Below are 18,888 nucleotides of genomic sequence, written 5' to 3'. Positions count from 1 at the left end.
GATAAATAAACGCTGGATGCAGAAAAATGAAATGCAAATGTTATGTGTCATACAGTGGCCGTTCGGCGTGGAGGGTGCAGCCTGGCAACGCCTGAGCCAGTGTGCACAATGTTGCGAGAGGCACAACAATAAGTATGTAGCGACCCGTAAAACTTACCCTTTGTAATCTCAAAAATATTAGTAGTGTTGTTTTCTGTTTTTTTATCATTCCTTTTGTTACACAAAGCAATTAAATCAATCTAGCATGGATTTTGGTTCATTGCTAAGTGTGGCAGTAATGCTAACCACAGATTTTTACAATAATACAAAATTTGAGCTTTATATGGGTATGGTACACAGAAGCTGTAAAAAAGTGATGCTTTTTATTGCTAAATAATAGAAAATAAGAATAATAGAGGTGGGTATCTCTATAATAATATGTCTTCATAGTTCCTACTTCAAAACTCTGTACTCGTTCTACCAATGCTTATATGGTGTTCAAATTAACGTCAAAGGGCAGCTAAGGAAAAGGACTTTACAATGATACCTCATTCAGCAACGTTAGCTCAGTAAGAGAGAAGATACTTGAGGTTGAAGTGAGGTGTGTTTTTGAGTGAAAATGCCTGCGTGGCAGGCCAGGCGCGGCAAAATCTAGCCCGCGCTTGAAGGGTTAAGAAAGAAATGAGATGGAAGAAAATAAAGATAAGATAGAAAGCAAAATTAGGAAGAGGATAATGAGGAAGAAGAAGAGAGTGAGGATTAGAAGGAATTAGAGGAAGAGGAAGAAGGAAAAAGGACAAGCAAAAAAAGGAAAATCAATGGGAAACAGTTTAATGTGAGCAGAATGTTAAGCGAAGACCGTCAGAAAAGCGAAACAATAAAAATAAGGAGAAAAAGTAATAAAGAGAAAAAGGAAAGGGAAAAAAACACTGAATAGAAAAGAGTGGAAGATGAAAAGGAAAAAAAAGATGAAAACGTAGAATTAAACTGAGAGAGAATGATCATAAGCAGGAGTAAATTAGAAGATGGGTGAGCAGAGAAGAGAGAAGAGAGAGAGAAAAAGAGAGAGAGAGAGAGAGAGAGAGTCAGCACGTGGCAGTGAGGTCGTGTTACGTGTGTGTGTGTGTGTGTGTGTGTGTGTGTGTGTGTGTGTGTGTGTGTGTGTGTGTGTGTGTGTGTGTAGTTCAATGCTAACAAGAGACAAATCCATCACCAAGGCTCCTGGAGGGCAAGGCGGGACGATCCAGTAGTTAACAAAGCCTCACGCCGCTGAACGCGTCAACTGTGAAAATACAGAAGAAAAAAAATACCCGAGAAATCGTATTGTTGCAGCAGCTAAATATTTGTAACTGTAAATATTTTGTACGCCTCCCTTCATTGCCAATAATCAATATAAGGGAAATATATTTGTGTGACGTTATTATTCTTGTAAGATTAATAATACGAAGTTCTTGCTGGGTTTGTGGCAAGAATTTTCGGCCGAGTGGTTCATTGGGTAAGGTGGGCACGATGCGGCCAGTCCCAGCTCACGGCGGCTTCTCGGTGTGATGAGATGTGTGTTGTGGCGCCGGCAGGTTTAGGTGAAGGTGAGGGGATGAATTATGAGGGTTGGTGTGAGTAGAAGGAGCTAGGAGCATGAGGGCGTGGGTGCGGGATTGGCATGGGCGTAATACTTGTAGCAATCATTCGGCCAGGGATGAGGGAGTGGGTTGTGTGGGTTGGTGTGGGTGGCAGGAGGGCGTGGGGGCGTGGGTGTGGGATGGGCGCACATGGCGTAATACTGGTAGCAAACATTCGGCCAGGGATGAGGGAGTGGGTCGTGTGGGTTGGTGTGGGTGGCAGGAGGAGCATGAGGGCGTGGGTGTAGGATGGGCACATATGGCGTAATACTGGTAGGAAACATTCGGCCAAGGATGCGGGTGGTGGGGGTGTGGGTTGGTGTGGGGGGCAGGCGGTGCCTGTGGGCGTGGGTGTGGGATGGGCGCACATGGCGTAATACTGGTAGCAAACATTCGGCCATGGATGAGGGAGTGGGTAGTGTGGGTTGGTGTGGGTGGCAGGAGGAGCATGAGGGCGTGGGTGTGGGATGGGCACTACTTCCAGGAACATTTCGTCACCTCATTACGTCCCATCGCCCCAGCGTTACACTCTCAGCCTTTTCTTTGAGCGTCCCCGCCAGTGGTCGGTGTAGCCAAGGCGGCACACGACGAGGAGAAGCCATCCCAGAAGAGGACAACGTTGATGACCTGCACGTTCCTGCTAAAGATTGTTCATTTACATTAAAATGACTCAGCAAAACAAGTGAAGAAGTCTTGGTGCTGCGGGTGCTGGCTGGCTCTTCGCCAGGCGGAAGCGCTGCAGCCCCTCGAGGAACCTGACGACATCGTCGAGGAAACCGAGAACGCGGGTGCCCAGGCCGATGCAGGGCAACAGGCCCTGGTCTGCCTGAAGACGGCTACTCAGCCTCTCTCAGTGGTGGAGGAGATCCCCTCCGACTACCTGCTGGTTGCTGTTGGGGTGGTGGGATAGGGCGAATAGGAGGCCACTGGCTAGAGGCGTCATTCTATCATCATCACAATCAAGTTGGTGAAGAGAGAGAAGGTCCACAAGCCAGTGGATGATACAACCGTCTCACAAAAGACTGCACGCAATTGGAGACCATGGCAAGAGGTTCACACTCTCGTAATTACTCTGCACATGGTCAAGAGAGAGAAAATAAAGGAGGTATACGATGAGCTCCTCCGGGCACCAAGGCACGGCTGGGGACGCTCCTTCCAGCAGGAGCAAGGCCGTTACCAGCCCACCGGAAAAGATGCCCTTATCAGCAGCTTCAAACAGCGGGATGCATCTCAAACCCGGTCAAGAAAACTATCAGGTTCAACTTCCAAAACCTGAACACTTTCGTCAAAATTCGTGAGCTGTACTGTGCCTACGACTACTGCAAGTATGGCTTCCTCTCTCCAGCATTCGTCCTGAGCTGAAAAGCCTAAAGGAGAGAGCAGTGGAGCCACAGGAAGAACCACCAAAGGAAGCAGTAAACAAACTACCAGAGGCTCAGAAAACAGTAACAGAGGAAGCAACAGATTCAGCCAACAAAATCAATGAGCCACAACACCTCACAGCGATCCTCATGAAAGGAAAGACGGCCAGCACCGCTCATAAATGTGTGCGCTTTAACTTCCAGAACCTGAACACTTTCGTCAGGATCATGAGCTGTACTGTGGCTACGACTACTTCAGGTATGGCTTCCCTCTCTCCAGCATTCGTCCTGAGCTGGAAAGCCTAAAGGAGAGAGCAGTGGAGCCACAGGAAGAGCCACCAAAGGAAGCAGTAAACAAACTGCCAGAGGCTCAGAAAACAGTAACAGAGGAAGCAATAGATGCAGCCAACAAAATCAATGAGCCACAACATCTCACAGGGATCCTCAAGAAAGGAAAGACGGCCAGCACCGCTCATAAATGTGTGCGCTTTAACTTCCAGAACCTGAACACTTTCGTCAAGGATCGTGAACTGTACTGTGGCTACGACTACTTCAGGTATGGCTTCCGTCTCTACAGCATTCGTCCTGAGCTGGAAAGGCGAAAGGAGAGAACAGTGAAGCCACAGAAAGGGTCAGCAAAGGACGCGGTAAAGAAACACAACACACGACACCAGCAAACAGTTGGAGCAGCTCGCTGTGCACAAGTGAATACCACTACTGAAGGAAGTCTCCTAAAGGTATCCTGAAGAAAGAAAAGATGCCACGGTCCACCTGTCCAAGAGACGTGCCCTCCAACCTTGGTAACCTCCTCGCCCCCGTTAAGGAACGTGAGGTGTACCGTGGCCACGACACCTTCAGATACGCCGCGCCGCTCCAAGTCACTCAGCCTCCCAACTTTACCTCGAGGCCTCACCAGCAGCCCGTTAGATCCGCCTCTAACTCGCTGCGTGGCGCACCTCAGCACCTCGAGAGGCCGACACAGCGGAGGAACGACTCCTTCCAGCAAAACAGTGGCTGGTATGCTGCACAACTTCACCAGCAGCCGCCACTCACAGCAACGCCAGCACAACGCCAGCAGCCACGTCCCGCCAAGATACGAAACAAGGCATTTCTACGAGGGACAGACACATCGGGGCACCAACTCCCGCAGCAGAAGTCGTGCCAAGAGAGGCGCAAAGCCGAGTGGTGGCGAGTTTCTGTGAGCACCGGGCAGTACACAGCGTCGTGATCAAACTCAAATGTTCAGCGACGTACAGGTGACGTACATTGGGTGCATTTCTCAACACCCGCTGAACAGTAACTGTCGCTGACTGGTGATAACAGAGACTGAGGAGTGCCAAGAAGCACCACAATCACACTGAGAGGAACGGCTCGCCAGCTGACTAAAATCACCATGCAGAGGAACGCATCCCATGGAACGGTGCCACTTCTGCGGAACAAATTGTTCAAGAGTGTCGCATCTGTGGGGAGTGTTTGGACGCATGTGTGTGACATTTCTTATCTTATATTTCAAATGAAAAATAGAAAATATTGTTTTACAAAAACCTTAGGCAGGGATAGTGGGGTCGTGTTGCACCTCAGAACAAGAAACGTTATGTAAGGAGTTGTCTGAACGACCACCTGTTTTAAAACTATATTTAAATGAAAGGTATTAGAATGCTCTTGCCTGTATGCGTAGAAGGAAAGTAGAAGAGGAAGAGGAAGTGATTGAAAGAGGAGAGTGAGATAGACGTGGGAGAGAAAAGATGTAAAAGCATAATTAAGAAAAAATGAGAGGAAGAGAAAAAAGATAAAAGATAAAAAGCAAAATTAGGAGTATGGTAATGAGGAAGAAGAGGTGAGGACTGGAAGGTTGTAGAAGAGGAAGAGGAAGAGGAAGTGATTGAAAGAGGAGAATGAGGAGGTTAAGAAGGTAGACGTGGGAGAAAAAAAGATGTAAAAGCAAAATTGAGAAAGAAATGAGAGGGAAGAAAAAAATATAAAAGATAAAAAGCAAAATTAGGAATAAGATAAAGAGGAAGAAGAAGAGCGTGAGGACTGGAAGGAAGTAGAAGAGGACAAGGAAGAAGGAAAAGAGAGAATAAAAAAAAGGAAAATCAATGGGAAACCGTTTAATTTGAGCAGAATGTAAAACGAAGAACGTCAGAAAATAAACAATAAAAAATGGGGATAAAAAAGTAATAAAAGACGAAAAAGGAAAAAAAAGCAAAAAATTTAAAAAAACGATGAATAGAAAAAACTGAAAGATGAAAAAGGAAAAAAAGATGGAAACGTAGAATCAAAACCAGGAGAGAATGATCATAAGGAAGAGTAAATTAGAAGATAGGTGAGCGGTATAAAAGCAGACTAGAAAAGAAAGGAAGATTCTTAGCATCACAACAAGACCAAGACCAAGAGGATAAGACCACAGAATTGATATAGAAAAGAAAGAAAAAAAAACTACCAGCAAGAGGAACATAGGTAAGAAGCAAGAGAAGGGACGAAAGGGGAATAATAGGAGGAAAAAAGGGAAGAGGAAGGGAAGGAGAGGAGAGGAGAGGAGAGGGGAAGAGGCGTGTAACAGAGAGGGGAGGAGAGATCTGTGTCAACACGATAACGCCCCATCATCTAACTCAACCCCTCGGCGAGAGAGAGAGAGAGAGAGAGAGAACGGGGTGAGTCAAAAATTCTTTCTCCTGAACCATATTTCTCTCTCGGTCTGATGAAGTCTTCTCTCTCTCTCTCTCTCTCTCTCTCTCTCTCTCTCTCTCTCTCTCTCTCTCTCTCTCTCTCTCTCTCTCTCTCTCTCTCTCTCTCTCTCTCTCTCTCTCTCATAACTTTCATTCAACTCGAAACAAGATTGATGTGTCTTTTTTCTTTAAGTAAAAATAATTGTAATCTAAAAGTTATAAAACAAGAGAGAGAGAGATCCTTTCCTAACAGATGTTTTTACTCGCTAAGCCTGACAACTTAAACCTAACGTCTCTCTCTCTCTCTCTCTCTCTCTCTCTCTCTCTCTCTCTCTCTCTCTCTCTCTCTCTCTCTCTCTCTCTCTCTCTCTCTCTCTCTCTCTCCATTAATAACCATCATTACACACTTAATTATTTCCTAAACGCTGCGAGATAATCACCATCGTAAACCACCTTCCTTATCTCTAATCGTTCCAATCACCACCACCACCACTACCACCACCACCATCACCACCACCACCACTACCACCACCACCATCACCACCACCACCACTACCACTACCACCACCACCACCACCACCACCACCAATTTCCATTATCACCAGTCTATCTATCTATCGTTTGCAGATGGTGGCACGTGACGATGGGAGGAGGAAGAGGAGGAGGAGGAGGAGGAGGTTAAGTGGAGATGAATGTCGTATGGGAGGAGTGATAAGAGGTGTGTGTGTGTGTGTGTGTGTGTGTGTGTGTATAACTCTCTTTTGTCTGTCTCTCTCTCTCTCTCTCTCTCTCTCTCTCTCTCTCTCTCTCTCTCTCTCTCTCTCTCTCTCTCTCTCTCTCTCTCTCGGTAGGGTTAGGATGAAGAGCGGAAGAAGGCAAAAAGGATAGCGTAGAAAATTGGCTGGGAGGGAAGGAGGGAGGGAGGAGGAGGAAGAGGAAGGAGGAGGGAGGAGGGAGGAGGGAGGAAGAAGAAAGGAGGGAGGGAAGGAGGGAGGAGAGAAAGAAAAGAAAGAGGGAGGGTGAGAGAGAGAGAGAGAGAGAGAGAAACACAGACAGACACACAGACAGAGAAAAAGACACCAATACATAGATAGATAGATAGATATAGATTTTGTGTATGTGTATTTTTTGTGTGTAACCGTATGTGTGTGTATGCCTCTCATTCACCCACGGTCTATTCAAATGCTAGACTCGTTATCACAAATCAATACTCTCTCGAAATACCCACTTTTTTTTTTTTGAGCTCTGGGGACCGATCTCTGGGCACTGCTGGGACCTCACACGCTACACCCTCCCTTCTCAATTACTCAAAGGGGGACAGTACCCGCGTCTGTCAGTGAAAACCCTTGACTAGTAGTGGTCTGAGTGGGAATCGAACTGCAGGCCGCCGGGTGACAGGCAAAGGTTGTATCCATTGAGCCATGAAGCGCTGTGTGGTTGTATTTTTTTTTATAGTAAAGGAAACAGCTGGAGGGGGAAACAATAATGGAGAAAAGAAGCCCGGTAATCACTGTTTTTTGTTTGTTTGTTTGTCGTTTTTTAGTGTGTTTGTGTGATGAATATATGACCCAAGGGATATGGCAACGGGGTGACTGATGGTGATGTTGATGGTGGTGGTGATGGCAGTAATGGTGGTGGTTGTGGTGGTATTGGCAGTGGTGGTGGTGGTGGTGGGCGTGATGACAGTAATGGTGGTGGTTGTGGTGGTTCTGGCAGTGGTGGTGGTGGTGGTGGTGGTGATGGTGGTGGGCGTGTTAAAAAATAGTGCTTCCCATGATACTTCTGCTACGATAACTTGCTCCATAATGACAGAACTGCTTGTAATGAAGAAATTAGCGGATGATGACCACAATAATGAGAACTATTAGGAGGAGGAATAGGAGATGAGGAGAACGAGGAGGAGGAGAAAGAGGGTGAGAAGTAGAGAAAGATGAAAGGGGTGTATGAAAAGAAACAAAGAAAGAAAAGCTGAATGTGGAATGATGACCTCTAACCTTTGACCTTTATGATATGTTTCAGCCGAGGGTTCAGAGATGGGCCCCGCGGCAATGTCTAATGAGGTCACTTTCACTCTTGCTGCAAAATGTAATGAGAAAAAAAAAGTCTTGCAATTATTTCAGACAAGAGTACAGGAGCATGTCGTGTGACGCTCAAGACATGCAACAAATTTTAGAAAGCTTGAGAATGCAAAGAAAACACATGTTGAAGGAGATGAAGCAGAGATGAATGCCTGCGAGTGAAGACAAAGGAAGGTTGAGGCGGAGAAGGAGGAGGAGGAGGAGGAGGAGGAGGAGGAGGAGGAGGAGGACGAGGAAGAGGAGGAGGAGGAGGAGGAGGAGGAAGAGTAGGTAAAATATTACTTCAACTCTTTGGTAAGTTTAAATCTCAAAAACCCTCGAGGGACTAACGTTAGAGCTTATTCAAGTACGAAATGACCCGTATTGCATTCATTCACTGCCGTCTATCTTCCAGTGAGGTAGAGGTTGAATCGCTTGAACGGCTCTTGAACTGGCTGTGCCCTCAAAAATGGTATCTCTTTTTGCGCCGCTATACTTTCTCGATTTACTCAATATCCATCTGGTAATTTGAGGGACAGAACTGCACTGCGTACTCTAGGCGAGGTCACACTAACGAGTTACAGAGCGATAAACTTTCCTACGACGTCATATGTGTAAACTTTCTCGCCCCGAACCCGAGCATGGTATTGACTTTCACCACGGGCATACTTACGGGGCTGTGGGTGCTTCATTACACTGCTGCAGGGAAGAAGAGGCAGAGGAAGCGGAGGAGTAGAGCACTGAGCAGAAGGAGCAGGAGGAGGATGACTAATGCGAAAAGTGGAAGAAGAAGAGATGGAGGCGGAGGCAGAGGGAGAAGAGGAGCAGAACATGAAGAATAAGAAGTACAAGGAAGAATAAATAATGACGGATGCGAAAAGTAGAGGAAGAGTAGCGTTGAGTAGAGGTAGGAGGGAGGAGTGGCGAGACATTGAGAATATGAAGTCAGGGTTGGTGAAATATAGAATAGCAAGGAGGGAGGAGGAGGAGGCAGGTAGGCGAGAGCAAGCAAAGACACACCTTTTGACGCGGCGGGTATTCAAGGCGAAGCGAGGCACCACCACAAAGGGCGCGACGAGGGTGTGACTGGAGGCGAGGAGACGAAGGGCGAGGGAGGGCGGTAGGGAGAAGAGGAGAAATAAGAAGAGACGAAGAGGGAGACGAGAAGAGGAGGAAGGCAAGGAGAGAGAATAGAGCTTTTAGGAGACAAGATGGAAGGGAGAAAAGAAGGGAGAAGAGGGGAGGGAGACGTGAGGGAAGGAGACACAGACAGGCAAGGAGGTAGGGAGAAAAGGAGGGAGAAGAGGGAGGCAAGGAGGGAGAAAGATATGGTGAAAGAGGGAGATGAATATAGAATCAGGGAGGAAAGGAAGATGAAGGGGAAGGAGGAGGAAAAGAGTAAACGAGGGAAGCAAGGAGAGAAGCGTAAAGAAGACAAAGGAAAAGAACGAAAACTGGAGAAAGAGAGGAAGTTGAAGACGAAGGAGATGAAAGACAGAGACGATAAAGAAGAGACCACGAGAAAAAAAGAAAGGAAGAAAAAAGCTCAAGAAAATACGAAAAAAAGAAAAAAAGAAAAGAGAAGAGAGAGGAGAGGGTAAGGATGGCAAAGGAGGAGAAAGAGGAGCAAAGGGAGGAGGAGGATGGCAAATATGATGAATGGAAGGAAAGGTAAGGGAGGGAAGGGAGAGAGAGTAGGGGAGGAAAGAGGGGAGGGAGGAAAGGGGTAATGGGGAGGGAGGGAGTTGTGCAAGCAAATGCCATTCAAATAGATATGAAGGAAAGTCGAGGAAGTGAAGAGGGAGGAAAAGAGAGAGAGAGAGAGAGAGAAGAAAACAAGAATGAAGGAGGAAAGGAGGAAGAAAACAATTAGAGAGGGGAGAAAGTTTGAGAGGGAAGGAAGAAAGGAGGGAGGGAGATACGATATGGAGGAAGAAACGTAGAGGAGAGAAAGAAAAGAAAGACAGGGAAGAGGAAGGAAGAATAAAAGGGAGGAAAAATAAATGGAGAGAGAGAGGGGTCGTATGTGTTTACAGTTGACAGTTTGGTGTTTGTGGGGAAGAAAACGACTGTGAATATGAGATTTACGTACACACACACACACACACACACACACACACCATCAGGGCTTTCGGTTGTCTTCTAAAACTTATGGTGTTATTAGCAGTTCTCTCTCTCTCTCTCTCTCTCTCTCTCTCTCTCTCTCTCTCTCTCTCTCTCTCTCTCTCTCTTTGTGTGTGTGTGTGTGTGTGTGTGTGTGTGTGTGTAATTAAATTTCATCGTATTAATTTCTATCTGTCTGTTCGGCCACTTTATCTCTCTCTCTCTCTCTCTCTCTCTCTCTCTCTCTCTCTCTCTCTCTCTCTCTCTCTCTCTCTCTCTCTCTCTCTCTCTCTCTCTCTCTCTCTCTCTCTCTGGTTCCTGAATTTTCCGAGTGTAAAGCTTTTGTGTTCTTGCCCTTCCCCTCCCCCCCTCCCATCTTCCTCCTTCCTCCTTCCCTCCCCTCCCCCTTCCCTGTCCCTTCCCTTCCCCCCATCTTCCTCCCTTCCTCCTCCCCTTCCCTCCCCTCCCCCTTCCATGTCCCTTCCCTCCCCCCCCCATCTTCCTCCCTTCCTCCTCCTCTTCCCCTTCCGTGTCCCTTCCCTTCCCCTACCCCTCTCCTCCCTTCCTTCCCTCATTGCTCCCTCTTCTCTCTTCTTTCCTCACCTTCCTCTCTCGTTCTCTCCTTTCTCTTCTTTATTTCACTCCTCTCTATTTTCTTCTTTGCTTTTTTTTTCTTCAGTGGTTTTTCTTCTTTGTTTCTCTTTTCCTTCACTTTCCTCCCTCATTTTCCCAGCTGCTCTTCATCTTCTCTCAATCTCGTTCTTTGTCTTCTTTACTTTCTCTTCTCTTTTTTTCCTTTTCTCTCCACTCTGGCCTCATTTCTCTTCTTGTCTTCCCTTTTTTCTTCCTCTTTGCTCTTTCTTCTCTTTTCCTCAAGTGTCCTTCATCTTTCTCTCATCTCATTTTTCTTCATTTTCCTTCCTCTCCCATTTCTATTTTTATCCTCCCTGACATTATTTCTCTTCTTGTCTTCTCTTTTTCTTCCTCTTTGCTCTTTCTTCGCTTTTCTTCAACTGCCCTTCATCTTCCCTCATCTCATTTTTCTTCACTTTCCTTCCTCTCCAATTTCTTTTTTAAATCCTCCCTGACATTATTTATCTTCTTGTCTTCCCTTTTTCTTCCTCTTTGCTCTTTCTTCGCTTTTCTTCAACTGACTCTCATCTTTTCTCTTCTCATTCTTCTTCACTTTCCTTCCTCTCCAATTTCTTTTTTTAATCCTCCCTGACATTATTTCTCTTCTTGTCTTCTCTTTTTCTTCCTCTTTGCTCTCTCTTTTCTTTTCCTCAACTGCCCCTCATTTTCTCTCTTCTCATTTTTCTTCACTTTCCTTCCTCTTCCATTTCTTTTTTAATCCTCCCTGACATCATCTCTTTCTTCTAACCATCTTTTTCTTTTCCTCTTTTCTTTTTCTTTGTTGGGCTTCATTAAAAGAAACTTTTTATTTAAGAATAAAGATGTAATACTCCCGCTCTACAACAGTTTAGTCAGACCCCACTTGGAATATGCGGTACAGTTTTGGTCTCCCCACCATGCAAAGGATATTGCTAAATTAGAAGGTGTTCAGCGTCGGGCAACGAAAATGATCCCTTCCTTGCGCAACAAATCCTACGAAGAAAGGCTTTCTACCCTTAACATGTTCTCTCTTGAGAAACGTCGCCTCCGAGGAAAACTGATCGAATGTTTTAAAATACTTAATGGTTTCACGAATGTAGACAGATCAACATTGTTTATGATCGATGACACTTTGCGCACGAGGAACAATGGCGTAAAACTCAGATGTATACAAGTAAATTCAGACTGCACCAAATTTTTCTTCACCAACGTTGTAGTGCGAGAATAGAATAAGCTCCCATCATCAGTGGTCCAGTGTAACACGATTGACTCCTTCAAAAATAAGCTCGACCGTCACTTCCTTCAACTTAATATCAACTAGAGTAGAAATGCAACGTTTTGGAGTCTTCTGATTAATGTAAAATCACTTAGGTTTAAGGACAGACCACCAAGTCTGGACCATGGGGTCTGTGTGGTCTGATTTTCTATGTAAATCTATGTAAATCTCCTTCCTTCCCCTTCTTCTCCTTTTCCCAACTCTCTCTCATCTTCTTTCATCACATTCTACTTCCTTCCATCTTCTACTTTCTCATTTTGCTTCCCTTCTCTCTTTTATCTTCCTATTCTTTTCCTCATTTCTTTTGCCTCTTTCACAATCTTCCCTTATTTCTTTCATTATTTCCGCTGTTCCTTCATTCTTTTTTCCCTATTTTCTTTCTCCTATCCTATGCTCGAGAGAGAGAGAGAGAGAGAGAGAGAGAAAGGAGGTGGAAAGAGTCCCTCCATTAAGTTAACCAGTGACATATCGAGAGAGAGAGAGAGAGAGAGAGAGAGAGAGAAGCGACCCATCACAGCAAGGGTTCCAGGGCTGTCTCTTCCTCACTTTCTCCTCCTCTCTCCACCTGCATCGCTCTTCCACCTCCTCCTCCTCCTCCTCCTATTCCTCCTCCTCCTTTCCTCCTCTCGTTCACCTCCAATATAACCAAGACACCTGTAATATATCTTGCCGCCTCCTCCTCCTCCTCCTCCTCCTCCTCCTCCTCCTCCTTCTTCTATTGCTCTAACTCCTACTCTTCTTCCTCCTTCTTCTTCTCTTCCTCCTCCTCCTGTTTTTCTGTCTCCTTCTTCTCCTTCGTTTCCTCTTGTTTCTTCTTCCTCCTCCTCCTCCTCCTCCTCGTCGTCTTTTTATGTTTTATTTTGTCTTGTTTCTTCTATCTCTTCTTTCTTTTTTTCTACCTATTCCTTTTCTTTTTCTTCATATTTTTCTTCCTTTTATTTTTTTGTCTTCTTTCATTTACTTTTTTTTTTTTTTTGCTTTTTCCTCCTCTTCTTCCCCCTCCTCCCCTTCTCCACCTCCTCTCCAAATAGTATCCTTTCCTCTTCTTCCTCCGCTTTCTAATATTTTCCTCTCTCTCCTTCCTCACTTCCTCTTCACATTTACTTTCCTTCTGCTTCTCTACTTTCTTCTTATACATACTTTCCTCTTTTCTTTCTTTTCTCTTTCCTTCCTTCCCCTTCGTCTCATTTTCCTATCTCTCATCTTCTATCATCTCATTCTTCTTCCTTCCATCTTCTACCTTCTCATTTTTTCTATTTTTCCTTCTCCCTTTAATTTTTTTTTCTTCATTTCTATTTATTTTTTTCCCCTGTCCATGGAGCCGATACTCTCTCTCCCTCATTTGCATAAGTTCCCCTGCCGCCCCTCTCCCGGCTTATCGCTGAGGCCCACGCGACAAAGGCTCCCTCGCGTAGACCCGCTAAGGATAGAAAAGAAGTCGAGTAAAAGTAGTCACAAAAATCTCCCCGACGCAGGTGTTCACGGGCAGGCCAGGGAGAGTCGGCGGCCGGTTGAATTTAAAGTCAGCCATAAAATTTAATCTCAAGCCTGAAGAGTCTTTGGTCGGTATTATACACACTCTACCTTCTGACATCAACTATTTCTAAATGTCAAAGAGGGGATCAATCGGGTTCTAATGAGTGCTTTATTAGGTTCACGGTACAGAAGAAAAAAGTTGGAAAGATTCGTTTAGTCGGCGCAACATCTGTGGTCATATGCCGGCGGTACAGAAGAAGGGTCAAACTACCACCAAGGTCATAAAACTTCTCCTGGAAATGCCCACACCTTATACGAAAGTCTTGTGAAATGTGTGTACTTGTGAGACGAAATGTTTTAAAATACGGCCCATCTTTGTGTGATTGGTATTGCGTCTGCCTCGGGAAATGCAAATCAATGTCACTATTATCCTAAATATTAATGAGAATAAGAATAACAGCAGTGAATGGAAATTATACAAAAAATAATGTAACTAAACCTATTAATCGTACTGACGGGGTCGAGGCTGTTGATGTGTTCGAGATGGGGCCACTATAAATACTTGCCTGCGCCATGACGGGCTGGGGCCGATTACCATCCAGGCCCCTCAAGAAAGAAAGAAAACGAAAAAAAAAAAACGGAGTCGATTTTCTTAATGTGTTCGAAATACCGGGGTCGAGGCTGTTGGTTTGTTGGCACTAACGGAGTCGATTATGTTGATGTGTTCGATATAACGGGGTCGAGGCTGTTGGTTTGTTGGCACTAACAGAGTCGATTCTGTTGATGTGTTCGAGATAACGGGGTCGAGGCTGTTGGTTTGTTGGCACTAACAGAGTCGATTCTGTTGATGTGTTCGAGATAACGGGGTCGAGGCTGTTGGTTTGTTGGCACTAACAGAGTCGATTCTGTTGATGTGTTCGAGATAACGGGGTCGAGGCTGTTGGTTTGTTGGCACTAACGGAGTCGATTCTGTTGATGTGTTCGAGATAACGGGGTCGAGGCTGTTGGTTTGTAGGCACTAATGGAGTCGATTCTCTTGATGTGTTCGAGATAACGGGGTCGAGGCTGTTGGTTTGTTGGCACTAATGGAGTCGATTCTGTTGATGTGTTCGAGATAACGGGGTCGAGGCTGTTGGTTTGTTGACACTAACGGAGTCGATTCTGTTGATATGTTCGAGCTAACGGGGTCGAGGCTGTTGGTTTGTTGGCACTAACGGAGTCGATTCTGTTGATGTGTTCGAGATAACGGGGTCGAGGCTGTTGGTGTAATAATAAAAGTAAGTAATAATAATAATAATAATAATAATAATAATAATAATAATAATAATAATAATAATAATAATGATTCTGTAATAATTGTCAATGTGTATCTGTTATACCTGATCACTATCTTTATAAAATCACTGATCGGCAGCAGAGAGAGCAGCAGGCAGGGATTAGCAGGCATGATCCACGACTCACGGCGGGCAGGGGAAGGCAGGGTGGCCCTCTCCAGCGTTGCCAGATTGTCTTACTCAGCCTCTTATATTTACCGACTTCCGACCCAAAACGTGTCTCGTTAACCCCAATAAAGAGTTTCACTTATAATTATCGTTAAAATAGTTAATTCCTGATGTGTCTTGGCAATAGTTAGGCGTCAGAAACCGGTAAATACACTATGCTCTGAGTGCGACAATCTGGCAGCGGTGGAGAGGACGCGGCTCCGTGTTATCGAAAGCATCCGTGCAACTCTGCGAATTTGTTCTGATCTTGATTGTTGTTTTCTTTACTGTGTTGTTTATTTGTTTATCCTTACGTTCATTTGCTTCTTTGTTTATTTGTTCTGATGCTTATTGCTGTCCTTCATCTTCCACCTTTGATTAGATAGTTAGTGTAGCTTGTCACAAACAACCTCGTAAGGACCAGCAGGTCTGCTGTTGTTTGTTCTTCCTTTGTGTTCCTTTGTGTTCCTCCTCCTCCTCCTCCTCCTCCTCCTCCTCCTTCTCCTCCTCTTCCTCCTCCTCCTCCGCCTCCACCATCACACTTCGTCAATCTACCTCCATCAAGATAGTTATGGCTTCAATGGGAGGAAGGAAGGAAGATCTAGATTATTGTTTTATTTACTGAGTTGTTTATATGTTTATCCTCAAGTTCATTTGCTTCTTTGTTTATCTGTTCTGATGCTCCATTTACCTGGCACTCATTTTCCCCGCAGTGCCATAGCTGTGCCAGAAAACAAATGAAGAACGATGAGGATACTTTGGGTGGTGGTATTTTCACAGCGTTCGGAAATGGATCTGCCCGCGGCGTGAAGCTGATGATTATTATACCGTACGTTGAATCGGAAATGACCTATAACGTGAGTACTATGATGCACCAACTATCGCAAAACACATCGGAACCTCGTCCCTAGGGAATTTGTCGTTATGCAAGTTTTGGACGAATGGGTTTTGTCGCAGTGGGTTGGGTCCAATGCTCTACCCGTCGTTCACTTCTCATTTAATTTTCTTCCCATTTATCTATTTTTTCTAATTCTTTAACTTTTCGGTCCATGTTTTCCTTTTCTACACATTTCCTGTTTTCCTTTTTTTTTCTTTCATCCTTACTCAGTCTCCTACGCTTCCGCCGCCTCCTCCTCCTCCTCCTCCTCCTCCTCCTCCTCCTCCTCCTCTCCTCCAACTTCACACTTCCGTCAATCTACCTCCATCAAGATAGTTATGGCTTCAATGGGAGGGAGGAAGGGAGGAAGAAGGAAGGGAGAGAGAGAAGAAGGGTGAGAGGAAGGAAGGGAGGAAGGAAGGGAGGGAGAGCGGTGTTGCATAAGGGCGAAGAGTACAAGAAAAGAAGGAAAAGGGGAAGAGGTAAAAAGGGAGAGGAAGTGTAGAGGGAGGGAAAGAGAGGGCGGTAAAAGGGAAGGAAGAAAATAAAGAGTAAGAAAAAGAGAAGAAGGGAGAGAGGGAGGGAGAAAGGGTGAAGAGTACTAGAATGAAAGGAACCAAAGAAGATAGAGGGGAGGTAAAGAGGGAGAGGACGTGTAGAGAGGAGGAGGGAGGGAGGGAGAGAGGAAGGGAGGGGGAGGGAGCGAGTGAGATATGGACAAACATATGTATGGACAGCTGGCGGCGAGGAAGGTTTAAAGGAAAAAGCAGAGAGGAGGAAGAGGAGGAGGAGGAGGAGGAGGAGGAGTTGAATAGGATCTTCTTAACCCTCCCTTTCTTTCCTTCCCTTTCCTCCTCCCTGCACCTGTTACTCTCTCAGATTTTTGGCGAGCTTTTGGTACACACACACACACACACACACACACACACACACACACACACACACACACACACACACACACACCATAAAGGAAGACAATCTCAGACCAGGTAATGACGTTTCTAAATCCTTACCTGTGTGTGTGTGTGTGTGTGTGTGTGTGTGTGTGTGTGTGTGTGTGTGTGTGTGTGTGTGTTATCTCCCCTCTTCCCAATACAGGTAAATCCCTTACTCAGGTGTATTCGGCCCTTTACCTGGATAAATATGAGTGCAAGTATGTAGGCAGGCTCTCTCTCTCTCTCTCTCTCTCTCTCTCTCTCTCTCTCTCTCTCTCTCTCTCTCTCTCTCTCTCTCTCTCTCTCTCTCTCTCTCTCTCTCTCTCTCTCTCTCTCTCTCTCTCTCTCTCTCTCTCTCTCTCTCTCTCTCTCTCTCTCTCTCTCTCTCACACCACCACCCTCACACCTTTCTATTATTACCAACGCAAAAACTATCCATTCAATTTTCTTTCCCTCTCTTTCTCTCCCTCCAATAGCGATTCACACAGCACAAGAGAAAATGGAGAACTGTGATTGATACCTCTTGGGTTTGCTCTAATGGAACAAAAATAGTTTACCGAGAGAGAGAGAGAGAGAGAGAGAGAGAGTTGATTGTGGCATAAAAAGGAATGGTAGAAGAGTGGAAAGAATAAAGAAATGAAAGCCACCAGAAAATAGAATTACTTTGGAAATGTCTGAATGTGTGTGTGTGTGTGTGTGTGTGTGTGTGTGTGTGTGTGTGTGTGTGTGTGTGTGTGGGCCTTTGTGATGTGAGAGAGTGAGTGAGTGAGAGTGGATGAGTGAGTGAATGAATGAACTAAAATAAATTGATAAGAGTGAGTGAGTGAGTGAGTGAGTGAGTGAACAAGGAAGAAAGTTTAAGAAAGACAGGGACAGAGGATGTGTGTGTGTGTGTGTGTGTGTGTGTGTGTGTGTGTGTGTGTGTGTGTGTGTGTGTGTGTGTGTGTGTGTGTGTGTGTGTGTATTTACCTATTTCCTAACTGACATCCCCTCAACTGACCTTTTCCCAAACAAACACCTCAAGCTAAATGCGGTGAGGCAGGAAGGAAGGGTGGGTCTGACGAAATGGCGCCACTATAAAAAAACAATCCGCCCGACCCACCACGTGCAGTTCCATTCATTGCCTTAAAGCGGAACAGGAGGGAAAGAATTCAACGCAAGGACGACCAAAGATGTTCCCTGGAGTAAACTGAGAGGCCTGTGTTATGATAGAAGGTGAAATGTGTTTGGGTGAATGGCGGTAGTGGTGGTGGTGGTGGTGGTTGTGGTGGTGGTGGTGGTAGTGGTGGTGGTGGTGGTGGTGACTGGTTATCTCTCTCTCTCTCTCTCTCTCTCTCTCTCTCTCTCTCTCTCTCTCTCTCTCTCTCTCTCTCTCTCTCTCTCTCTCTCTCTCTCTCTCTCTCTCTCTCTCTCTCTCTCTCTCTCTCTCTCTCTCTCTCCTTCATGACTTTATTTTTTCCTTCTTCCCCTTTTTTTCTTTTTTCTTTAGTCATTAATTATCACTTCCTTCTTTGATTCCTTTATTTTTGTCCTATTTTCCTTCCTTTTTTATCTTTCTTCTTTCTTTCCTTTCTTCCTTCCTTCCTTCCTTCATTAGTTCGTTCTTCTCTTTCTTTCTTCTTTTTCCATTTTTTCTTTTCTTTTTCTTTCTTTCTTTCTTTCTTTCCTTCTTTTTCTCTTTCCTTCTTTCCTTCGTTCCTTCCTTCCTTCCTTCCTTCCTTCCTTTCTTTCTTCCCTTCGCCTTTTCCCCCCTCCTTCCTCTCTCATCTTCAATCCTTCATTCCATCTACCACCACCACCACCATCATCATCACCATCACCACAACCATCACAAAAAGGGTGCTGAGGTAATTTTGAGAGATGAGAATATTGCGTGAAGGTTTGTAGAGAAGGAAAGGGAACACAGAGGGCTGTCTTAGGGGCGAAAGGAGGTGGATAGAAAAGACTAGATATTGTAGGGGGTAGAAATATGTTTGTGAAAGGTAGAGAAATTGATAGATAGGCAAGGTTGGATGGTTAGTTAAGTATGTCGATGAATATAGATAGATAGAAAGATAGACAGAGACAGATAAGTAAATGGAATGATAGATAGATAAAGAGAGAAACTGAGATTGATTGAGAAAGAGATAGAAAGATAGGTAGATAGATATAGAGATAGACAGACAGAAAGATAGACAAACTGATCGATAAATGGATGTTATATGATAGACAGACTAAATAAAGATAGACAGAAACACAAATAGACTGACGAGTTACTATATTCTAGCTCATACTTAGGACATAGTTATTATTATTATTATTATTATTATTATTATTATTATTATTATTATTATTATTATTATTATTATTATTATTATTATTATCGTTTTAAGTACTGCTGTTACTCTAATTGCTCCCAAACAGTAATCACACGTCGGATTACCCCCTAAACCCTTTTAAAACA

At 44.8% G+C, this 18,888-nt stretch overlaps 1 protein-coding gene across 1 annotated transcript in view; it reads left to right on the top strand.

Moving 5' to 3' along the window:
- Positions 1-15,384, top strand: part of LOC126993472 (uncharacterized) — a 33,111-nt gene extending 17,727 nt beyond the window's left edge. Inside the window, exons 2-3 of the mRNA XM_050852608.1 lie at positions 3,219-3,663; positions 15,355-15,384. Of these exons, the coding sequence (XP_050708565.1) occupies positions 3,219-3,663; positions 15,355-15,384 (475 nt within the window). The remainder of the gene's footprint in view (positions 1-3,218; positions 3,664-15,354) is intronic.
- Positions 15,385-18,888: the final 3,504 nt, after the last annotated feature.

The sequence above is a fragment of the Eriocheir sinensis genome, unplaced genomic scaffold (assembly GCF_024679095.1).
Source record: "Eriocheir sinensis breed Jianghai 21 unplaced genomic scaffold, ASM2467909v1 Scaffold618, whole genome shotgun sequence".
NCBI lineage: Eukaryota > Metazoa > Arthropoda > Malacostraca > Decapoda > Varunidae > Eriocheir > Eriocheir sinensis.
Note: the sequence above shows the minus strand (reverse complement) of the source record. Positions and strands in the feature narration are given on the sequence as shown.